At 42.7% G+C, this 11,472-nt stretch overlaps 1 protein-coding gene across 1 annotated transcript in view; it reads left to right on the top strand.

The window, feature by feature from the left end:
* Nucleotides 1-4,498: 4,498 nt before the first annotated feature.
* The window catches only part of hsf4 (heat shock transcription factor 4), a 97,191-nt gene continuing 90,217 nt past the window's right edge, over nucleotides 4,499-11,472 (top strand). Inside the window, exon 1 of the mRNA XM_080187136.1 lies at nucleotides 4,499-4,594. Coding sequence (XP_080043262.1) covers nucleotides 4,499-4,594 — 96 coding nt within the window. The remainder of the gene's footprint in view (nucleotides 4,595-11,472) is intronic.

The following is an 11,472-nucleotide window of genomic DNA, read 5'->3' as shown; positions in this document are numbered from 1 at the left end:
CCAGGATGGTATCAAGCTTCTTGAGTGTTGCTGGAGTCACATTTATCTAGGCAGGCACATGGAGTGTATTCCATCATACTCTTGACTTGTGCCTTGTAGATGGTGAACAGTCTTCGGGGAGTCAAGATGTGAGTTGGTCACGGCAGAATTCCCAGTCTCTGACCAGCTCCTGGAGCCACAGTATTTATACGGCTGGCCCAGTTCAGTTTCTAGTCAGTGGTAAACCCCAAGATGTTGATGGTAATGCCATTGAATGTCAAGAGGAGATGATTAAATTCTGTCTTGCTGGAGATGGTCATTGCCTGGCACTTGTGGAGCGTGAATGTTGTTTGGTTCTTTTCATCCCAAGGCTGAATGTTGCCAAGCTTTTGCTGCATATGGATACTGACTGCTTCCATATCTGAGGGGTTGCATATGGAACTGAACATTGTGCAATCATAGCAAATATCCTCACTTCTGACCTTATTGTAAGATAAGAAATAGGAGCAGTTGTAGGCCATTTAGCCAATCTAACCTGATCCAGCGTTGCTGCTTGTGGAATTTCAAAGACTAGCGACCCTATGAGAAAAGAAATCTCTCCCCATCTCTGTCTTAAATAGAGACCCCTTATTTGTAAATGGTGTTCCCGACTTCTAGATTCCTCCATGAGGGGGAACATTCTCTTAGCATCAACCCTGTCAATCCCTTTCAGAATCCTAAATATTTCAATAAGATCACCTTTATTCTTCTAAACTCTAACAAGTACCTGTTTGAAGACAACCCCTTCATGCAGTCTAATGAACTTCCCCTGAACTGCCTTCAGTGTTAGTATAGTATGTCCTTCCTTAAATAAGGAGTCCAAAACTGTACCCAGTACTCTCAGTGCAGCCTCATCAATGACCTATACAGCTATGTTAAGACTTCTCTACACTTACATTCCATTCCCCCTTGCCATAAAGGTTAGTATACTTTGTGCTGCCTTAATTACTTGCTGTATCTGCATGCAGACTTTTTGTGATTCATGTGCAAGGACACCCAAGGGTCCTCTCTGTACCACAGCATTCGGCAATCTCTGTCCATTTAAATGGTAAACTCCTTTTCTAATATTTCTGCCAAAGTGGACAATTGCCCACATTATACTCCATCTGCCAAATTTTCGGCCACTCAATTGACTTACCTATCTTCCTCACAACTTACTTTCCTACCTACCTTTGCACATTAAGCACTCCCTTCATTGAAGTCATTCATGTAGATTGTAAATAATTGAGACCCCTGCACTGATCCCTGCAGCACTCCACCAGTTACAGTTTGTTGACATAATGTTGCATTTATCCTGACTCTTTGCTTCCTATTAGCTTGGGAATCCTCTATCCATGCTAATATATCACCTCCAAAACCTTGAGCTCTTATTTTGTACAGTTATGATGGAGGGAAGGTCATTGATGAAGCAGCTGTAGATGTTTGGGCCTAGAATACTGCACTGAAGAACTCTGGCAGATTCTTATTTACAAATCATTTTTAAGATATTCATTTCTTAAGTTCCAATCCTTTGGGATTTGATATATGGCACATTCCGTGTATCTGTTATCGAAGATCCCCCACTGAGCTATGCTGAGTTGCTATTTTAATTGCAGCATTGATTTTGAATTGAGCCTCTAAGTATAATTGGAGTTTTTGTTTCGCCTAATCCAATTGCTTAATCTATTACAGGTTTTATCTTAAGATTGCATTAAGACAGCAGAATCAATATGATGATGACTTCTTTACATGTGCTGAATGTTATGAAATGCCACACATATCTCTATCTGTGAACATACTTCAGCTTAATTTTAATAAACAAGAATAAAGCTATTTAGAAAACCAATTAAAAGTTTCTCCCCTTGTCACACCATCTGTTGTATTTGGTATAGCACTTCATGCAATGTCCCACATCACAGATGTTGGTATGCCGGCGTTGGACTGGCGTAAACACAGTAAAAAGTCTGGCAACACCAGGTTTTAGTCCAACCAATTAATCGGTTGGACTAAAACCTGGTGTTGTTAGACTTTTTACCACATCATAGATGCCGACGACTGGGTGTATTAATAGTTCCGCAATGTGGCTGGTTTATTGAGATTAATTGTGAAGTTTGTATTCATGCTGTTCTTCATTGATGACGATTTCAGCTTTGAGTAGGAACACAGGACAGAATTTGCTTTGCTGAGCTGGCTATCCAGAGTAATGATGTTGTGTGCACTGGCACACTGCCAGCCCTGTCCACACAACTGTTAACCTCATGAGGATTCAGCACTTTTTCACATTTTGTATTGCTTATGTGAATCATTCATGAGAATGGCCAAATTTAATTATCTGCATTTCAGGAAGAGGGTATTGAATGGAGTGATCGGGGCGCTTATCAGCTCCGGATTACACAGCATTTCATCAAAGTGTTGATGGATCAGACTAAAAAAACCAGTGATTGTGATGGGTCAAGTGGTCTTTCATTTAATATTCTTAATTTACATATGGCCTTTATCAATAAAAGTTTGGGTGGGTTCAGTCAACTACCTTACAAATAATGTTCTGGCTCATTCCAACTATTCAAAATATTGTGTCTGTTCCTTCTGGCTCAATGCACACCCAAACAACGTGGAAGATGTTGCAAACCTTTCACCGAATCAAAGTATCCTCATTAATCTTTAAACTATGGGGTTTATTCCAATGCTTTGCCATCATAATTTGTGAGCCTGGAATTTAAAGCTCTCCTTGGATGTGGGTAATGCTGACAATTGACTGCCCATCTCTAGTTTCCCTCAGAAGGCAGTGGTGAATTCTTAAACTGTTACGGTCCTTGTGCTGATGGTGTTTCCACAATGGTGTTAAGTAGGAAATTCCAGAATTTTGACCCAGTGACTATGAATATATGAATAGTTCCCCAAGGCTGAGTGGTCTGTGATTTGGTGGGGAACTTAAGCCGTTCACTTACACTTTTTAATATGGGTTGGGGGTGGGGAGAGAAGTTGCTGGAGGGAGGAAAGTATCTGGACTGAAGTTCTAGTGAACAGGGGAAGGAGGGAGTCCATGATAAAGGTGACCTAAAGTTTCTACATGAATCTTGGAGTGTCACCTGGTACACAAAGCTCCCTATAAGAAAGTTTCAAAACTTTAAATAAAATGCTGGAAAATTCAGCAGATTTGGTAGCATCTCTGGAAAGGGAAATAGTTGACAGTTTCGAGTTTGTTTAAGTTACTTCCCTGGATCTCCTCTGATACATGATCCCCCTCTCATCAAGTCAGGCTTGACAGGGATTCACTCACTGCTGCCAAGTTCAGGTGCTCGACTTGTATTGAAGTTGGACCCCAATCATGTAAGTTTAAATTGGATTCCCTTTCTGTTGGTGCCCTGCTCACTTACTGAGAAGGACAAGTTAAGATTGAGATGTGGAGAAAAGGCAGGAGGATCAGAGGGACTGGCTTAAGGTGTTATTGTTCAATTCCCCATCCCTGGAAGAAGTAGTTGGGCCTTTTCCTGTTTAAATTGAATTTAACTGTACAGGAGAATGGCAGAAACCCCAGATGGGACATTGTTTTTTTTTACAGAATTTCTCTAAGGTTGAATTGCAGGTCTCCAGTTAAGCGACCATGGGATAGCCCCACGGCATTTTAGGAGTATTGTGTGGGAGAGCTTTTCTGCAAGTCTATTTGGTGCTGAGTTGGCATTATTTGTTGGGGGCAGTGGAGAGAGGGCTTTATCTTGTATCCAGCTAGGATCGCTATAATCTGTTAGGCTTAATGCTGACTTTGGACTTTAAGGTTTGTGTACAGCAGTGAAGGGTTTGGAAGTTTGGATTGGAAACCATTTTATTTTGCTGCTCTTATTAGGGCCCCACTTTGTGAAAAAGTGACAGTCTTATTGGCTAGTTTTAAAAGAAACAATTAAATATCAAAAAAATAGAAGGGCCAGATGGCATATAAGATGCATGTAAAACGAATGTCCATAGTTAAATTAATCTGATATATGGAGATAACGGGAAGTGCCATTTAAGTGACTTCTTTCCCCAGATATGAGTTTGGGGTGAGTTTTTTTTTATTGTTTCCGTGTGTTGGTTATGTTAGGTGAAATACGGTAACATTGGCTGAGACCCACTATGTTTGAGGTCCTCTGCCCACTGTTGGTTGGGCAAAGCTGAAACGCAGCGTTTGCTTGTAGTTCTTTGTGGCCTGTGTGAAGTGTTTGCAGTGTCGGGAGCATGTACATGGATGGAGCCATTGTTCTGGGCGAGTGACTGTGCAGGAGAGGGGATGGATAGTTTGCTCTTGTCATACTGGGGTCAGGTGGTGTGTAAAGCGAGTCAGTGTCAGGTGGCATTGTATGTGGGATCAGTGTTTGGTGGTGTTATCCTGGAGGTCAGTGTCAGATGATGTTGCACCGCTGGTGCCGCGGTCAGGGTCAGACGCTGATGCATTGGGACAGCTTTTGGAGCGAGCTGAGAGTTTGGATGTGATGAACGCAGCGAGGCGCAGTCAGTGCTCTGGGTCATGGATGGATACAGCAGTAACGTGCCCGCCTTCCTCACCAAGCTGTGGACGCTGGTGGAGGATCCCGAGACCAACGACCTGATCTGCTGGAGTGAGGTGAGTCCCTGAGACTCCAGGTCGGGAGAGGGGGGGATTGCAGTCTGGTTGCTCAGTGGAACCAGTGTGGAAGAGATCGGGGATCCCCATCCCAACAGCAACAAGTCTTAGCACAGCAGGGAGGCAACGGGAGTATGAATGTTAACACAATTTGGACAGACAACCCAGCCGATGATCCATTTTAAATCACTGGACCGATTTCTAATTGTAAAACCTTAGTTTACAAGCAACCTACTTTCAAAAGGCGAATTATTTTTTGACTCGCTGAGAATTTGTTTTATTGGAGAAAATGACATAGAAATCCACGTTTCAGTTTGGCTGTAAGGTCTCTGGCTGATTGATAAAGTTCTCGCTTGGTTCCTTGTCCCGGGCAGTTTGCCGGTCTAGGTTGTATCGACTTTGAGCACCCATTTAATAATAACCCCTGTTCTTTTGTGCTGTGGGGTTGTGCTAGTGCCCTACCCTTCTCACAAATTAAAAATCAATCCAACCATTATCATTTCAACCTCTAGCCCTGGATTCAAGAATGAGGGACCAGCAATTCCTGAAATCACGTCGTAGAGGATCCAGCAGATCCCAAGAACCATAATATAACCACTCCCAAAATCCACCATGTGACTCAGCTGACTACCCCAGAACAAATATTATCATATTATTAACATAAATCCAGTAAGTCACAAAACAATATACACCTTTCCATAAACATCCCCTTTCATTCTGCAATTTCAAATCAGTCCATCAAAAAAAGGGTAACCTTTATCCCCAGTACACTGTCAGCAACAGGGCCTGGTCCAAAACTCTAAAGTGGTGTGAAGAACACACAGCAGGCCAAAGGTTACAGGTGATTCTCTCTATCTCTGCCTTAATTGCCAACACTTCAAGAGTACTTACATTGGCTGTGACATGCTTTGGGATGTACTAAGGATGTGACAGATGCTATACAAATGAAAATTTTTGAGCCTCTCCCACATACCCCCACCCGCTTCTCCCTCTTAGCATTGATAACATTGGCTGTTCCCCATAGTTCCACATCTGTCTTTCCAGCTGCCTCAACTCTCGTGCTGGCACCTGGGTCCCAGTTCCTTCCCTGACCTTCCTACATGCCTAGAGCAAGACATCACAGACTTAGCTCCATCCTCTCAGTATTGGCAAGCTAACCACCTGACCAAAATGACGCTTGGATACAGAGTGATGAGAGTCATTCCTCTGCCTCAGAAAATAGATTCCTTCAAATAGGAAAAGTACCCAAATTGAAATGGATCAAGACTTGTTGACTTGATGAAGAGAAGAAGACTGAAGTAGATCCAAAACTCTTGCAGTACGATCAGCTTTCACCTTGCTCTTACAGTTTCAGATATTCAGGTTTTGCATCTTTTTTATATTAATCAGGGGATATGGACATCACAGGTAGGCTGGCATTTATTGTCCACCCCCAGTTGCCAATGAGAAGGAGATGATAGGACACCTTCTAGACTGGCTGCTGCCTGTATGGTGGAAGTACTCCAGTTCATTCATTCCATCTCTTTCTCTCTTTTCATCTTTATCTATCTCCTCTCTCTCTCTCTCTCTTTCCTCTCTCTCTCTCTCCAACCCTCACCTTTGTTTCCCAATTTTGTTGGTCAGGAGTTTCAGGATTTTGATTCAACATCAACGAAGGAACAGTGATCAATGCATGTCCATGTCAGAATAGAGTCATAGAGGTTTACAGCATGGAAATAGGCCCTTCAGCCTAACTTGTCCAGGCTGCCCTTATTGTTTTTTTAAAACCCCTAAACTAATCCAAATTGCCCACATTTGGCCCATATCCCTCTGTACCCATTGTACCCATATAACTATCTAAATGTTTTTTACAAGATAAAATTGTACCTGCATCTACTACTGTCTCTGGCAGCTTGCTCCAGACATTCACCATCCTCTGTGTGAAAAAATTGTCCCTCTGGACACTTCTGTATCTCTCCCCTCTCACCTTAAACCTATGCCCTCTAGTTTTAGACTCCCCTACTTTTGGGAAATGATATTGACTATCTATCTTGTCTATGCCCCTTGTAATGTTGCATAACTGGTGGGAGCTTGGATGTGATGGTTATTTCGTGCACCACCTGCCTGTCTCCTTTCAGGTGGTGGCAGGTGTGTGTATGGGAAATGCTGTTGAAATGCTGCAGAGTGTCCTACAGATAAAGTGCATTGTGACCACACTGAACTGGTGGTGAAAAGAGTAAATCTTTAGCCTGGTGGATGATCTGATCAAGTTGAATGGCTTTAAACTCCTTGAGTGTTATTGGGGCTGCACCCATCCAAGCAAGTGGAGGGTTTTCCATCACTCCTGACTTGATGCCTTGTAGATGGTGGAGAGGCTCGAGGGTGTCAGAAGATGAACTACTTGGAAGAATGCAGCCGCAGTGAGAATGGGTCAAGCCCGTGACTTAACTATTCATTTTCATGCATGGAGGATGTCATTGGTTGAATTCCTGGCCAGTTTTCACTTAATCAGAAGCCAGTTCTCGAGGTGAAATATAAAAGGTTGTGAAACAAATTTAGGTTTTCAAAAAATGGAAATGTTGTCTTCTATAATTTTAGGGTAGTTATTGGATGTTTCCACAATGGGTCACCACACTGTAAAAATTGTACATTGTAAGAAGCTCTTTGAAATATTTCCATGGGATCAAACAATAAACAAAGGTAACTTCTCTAATATTGTTTGTTACAAAAAGTGGACGATAAACAATGTGGTAGATAATGTGACATTGTTTGTATAAGTAATTCAAGAGAAGAAAATTGGACTTTTTGTGTCTCTCTCACAATCTCTAATTCTTTCTCAATGTTTCACTCTTCCCATCTCTCCTTTTGCATGCGTTTTGTCCACTTTCTCTCATTGTTTCCCTGATTTCCTTTTTATTAAATATTTCTGATAATTTTATATTCCCTCTGTAGCCTGGATTTTCATGGCGTTGGAGAGCCTCCATGGAAGTATAAAGCTAGTGGCTGGTCCCAATTGCTGGATTTCCAACCCAATTCCCAGCCCTCCCAATTCTCGCCAGCATTGGTTAAGGGTATGGGCTAGTGTGAGGCACAAGCACGCATCCCTGCACTCCAACTGGCCAGTTCCATAGTGGGTATGGATAGGCATCCCCTAGTCCCCTGCAGATATGTCATAAGATATAGTCTGAATCAGGGTATCTTTTAAAAGCTAAAATTCAAAAGGTCTTACTCATGTCAAGCTAATGAACCTCTCCCCCCCGCCAGCCCCCACCCACAACCACCACCACCACGGCCCTTCATACTCTCCATGCCAAACACCACTACTCCACCTACACCCATGGCTGCCTACACCCTCCATTCCAAGCTATGACCCTCCACCTGTTCCCCCAATAGCCCTTCATACCATCCATGCCCATCTATGACACTACCATATCTATTCGCCACTCTGTACAGAAGCAATGAACTTTATGGTAACAATAGGATGTATGAGAAAGTTTAATTAAACAGTAATTCATTCACAAGTATCTACTTTCTTAAACTCTTTTTATTGTAACCCAATAAAGCATCAATCGACCAGACCCTTTAAAGCATGAATGTCAGAAATTGCAAGAAATTGAAACTTCTTTATCTTGTGTAAATAACATCATGCAGTTGACAGAATAGGTAACAGAACAAGAGATGTCAATCAAACAATGTTTTCCCTGGGGTGCAGATATTTCTGATGTGGGAATGCCGGCGTTGGACTGGCGTAAACACAGTAAAAGTCTGACAACACCAGGTTTTAGTCCAACCGATTTATTTGATAATACTCACAAGCTTTCGAGGGGACTGCCTCTTCGTCAGGTGAATGGAGAGTTCAACAAATGGATATTTCAACAGTCCAATGAATGCCTGGGCACTTAGTCAAAAATACAAAATGAGCTTTTTGCTCTCGATACTTAAAATGGTCTGGATATTTAATATTTATAAAGCTTGTTTACACCTCATCGTTGTTGCGGTAAGATTCAACCATGATTGAATGATGGAGCAAACTTGATAGGCCAAATGGTCTTATTCTGCTCCTATATCTTATGGTCTTTGGTATGAGGGGCATGAGATCATGAGGAACAGGGATGCTGCCTCCAAACCCTTTCTGGTGTTCACAGGCCTGACCCTTGATATCTCCCCCAACCCCCCAAACCTGGAATGAAGATCTTGTGTTCACTGGCACTTTTCCCTGAGATGAATCAGCTCCACATTTAGTGTATACCTCCCTCGAGGATGAACGTCCAACCCTATATGCCTGGTTTGCACATTTCCTATTTTCATTTCTTTCTGCTATTTTTCTTTTTCCTGATTATTCCATCCCCTCTCACCTCGAGAAGCTTTATTAAAACATATGAGCAGATTGCAAGAATCTCAAATAGATTTTCTTTAAATGCTGCAAGAAAATATTTAAAAGAGAGCTAAAGCTGGGTTAGGACTATTCTGGCCTGGCAGTCTATGGCAGTACTGAGTGAAGCTGCATTGGCACAAATGCCTTCTTCCAAATCAGACTTTTAAATCCCATTCACCTGTTCAGATGGATATTGCAGTTTTATCAGACCCTTTTACATAAAGAAAGCAGATAGCTTTTGTGTTACTCCAGCTAGTTTTCCCTTCTCATCCCATCTATAAGCAGAGAAACTGGTCATTCATGACATGGCTGATTCAGAATAGTTCCTTAATTTGCCTACATAACAAGACATAATTTCATTGCGTAATTCATTGTGTCAGTGTTTCAGATATGACAGAGTAAATGCAAGTGAGAGTAGTGGGGGCCCAAAAACAGATGCACCCAGACAAGTTTATTTAAAGTGAATATAAGTTTATTTAGTAGCGTCACAAGTAGGCTCACTGCAATGAAGTTACTATGAAAATACTCTAGTTGCCACACTCCAGCGCTGTTCGGGTACACTGAGGAAGAATTTTAGCATGGCTAATGCACCTAACTACCACACTTTTGGACATGTGGCAGGAAACTGAGGCACCTGGACGAAACCCACACAGACATGGGGAGAATGTGCAAACTCTGGGTACCTGATACTGTGAGGCAGCAGTACTAGCCACTGTACTGCCCATCTTTGCAAGGGAAGGGGGCAGGGGTGGAACTGGGTGAAAAATACTTTTTTAAAAAGGTTACAATGGTCCTTGCATATTTTTAACCCATGCAATGTTTCACTTGATTCCACATTTGCTACTTTCATTTCCCAAAATAGTTCTTTCATAAAATGGAGCTTTTTCTTTACACATGATCAGCTTTCCAAAGGTGGTTCTATCTTGAGTCATAGTCATAGAGATTTACAGCATGGAAACAGGCCCTTTGGCCCAACTTGTCCATGTTGTCCTTTTTCTAAAACTCCTAAACTAATCCCAATTGCCTGCATTTGGCCCATATCCCTCTATACCCATCGTACCCATGTAACTATCTAAATGCTTTTTAAAAGATAAAATTATACCCGCTCTACTACTACCTCTGGTAGCTTGTTCCAGACACTCACCACCCTCTGTGTGAAAAAATTGCCCCTCAGGACAGTTTTGTATCTCTCCCCTCTCACCTTAAACCTGTGCCCTCTAGTTTTAGACTCCTCTACCGTTGAGAAAAGATATTGACTATCTACCTTGTCTATGCCCCTTTTTATTTTATAGACCTCTATAAGGTCACCTGTCAGCCTCCTACGCTCCAGAGAAAAAAGTCCCAGTCTAAACAGCCTCTCATAAGAACATAAGAACATAAGAAATAGGAGCAGGAGTAGGCCATCTAGCCCTTCGAGCCTGCCCTGCCATTCAATAAGATCATGGCTGATCTGTCGTGGCTCAGTTCCACATTCCCGCCCTCTCCCCATAACCCTTAATCCCCTCGCTTATCAAAAACCCATCAACCCGCGTCTTAAAAATATTTAGCGAGGCAGCCTCCACCACCTCAACGGGCAGAGAATTCCAGAGATTCACCACCCTTAGAGTGAAGAAGTTCCTCCTCAACTCCGTTCTAAACTGCCCCCCCTTTATCTTGAGGCTGCGCCCCCTAGTCCTACTGTCCTTTCTGAGCGGGAAGAGTCTCTCCACCTCTATCCTATCCATCCCATTCATCATCTTATACGTCTCAATGAGATCTCCCCTCATTCTTCTAAACTCTAATGAGTACAATCCTAGTTTATTCAGCCTCTCCTCATAGCTCAACCCCCTCAACTCCGGTATCAGCCTAGTAAACCTCCTCTGCACTCCCTCCAAGGCCAAAATATCCTTGCGTAAGTACGGCGACCAAAACTGCACACAGTACTCCAGCTGCGGCCTCACCAATGCCCTATACAGCCGCAGCAAGACCCCCCTACTTTTATATTCAAGCCCCTTCGCTATGAAGGCCAGCATCCCATTAGCCTTCCTGACCACCTGCTGCACCTGCAGGCTGGGTTTTTGCGACTCATGCACAAGGACCCCAAGGTCCCTCTGCACCGTCACCTGCTGCAGTTTTTCGCCACGTAAGTAATAGTCCTTCCTACCATTATTCCTACCAAAGTGGACCACCTCGCACTTGCCAACATTAAATTCCATTTGCCAGTTCCTGGCCCATTCGCCCAGCCTAACTAGATCCTTCTGCAGACTCTCCACACCCTCCTTATAACTCAAGTCTGCAGTCATTATTTGTAGTAAAAACCATGAATGTCCTTTTGCAAGTCAAATCTCAAACGCACATTGTGATAGAAGAATAAAACTTCTGCCTTTGTTTTACAATTAATTCAAGCTATCCTCACACAGTTAAAAGATTGTGTTGTATGCTTGGGAGTGTAACCACTGGACATGCATGTAATAAAGCCTGATTGTCTAGTGATCATTATTGAGCTTTGGAGCTAACACTTAGCTATGTGAACTGTCTGCCTGAT

This window comes from Carcharhinus amblyrhynchos, chromosome 4 (assembly GCF_965287045.1).
Source record: "Carcharhinus amblyrhynchos chromosome 4, sCarAmb.v2.hapA, whole genome shotgun sequence".
NCBI lineage: Eukaryota > Metazoa > Chordata > Chondrichthyes > Carcharhiniformes > Carcharhinidae > Carcharhinus > Carcharhinus amblyrhynchos.
This window is presented reverse-complemented; position numbering and strand designations above follow the sequence as displayed.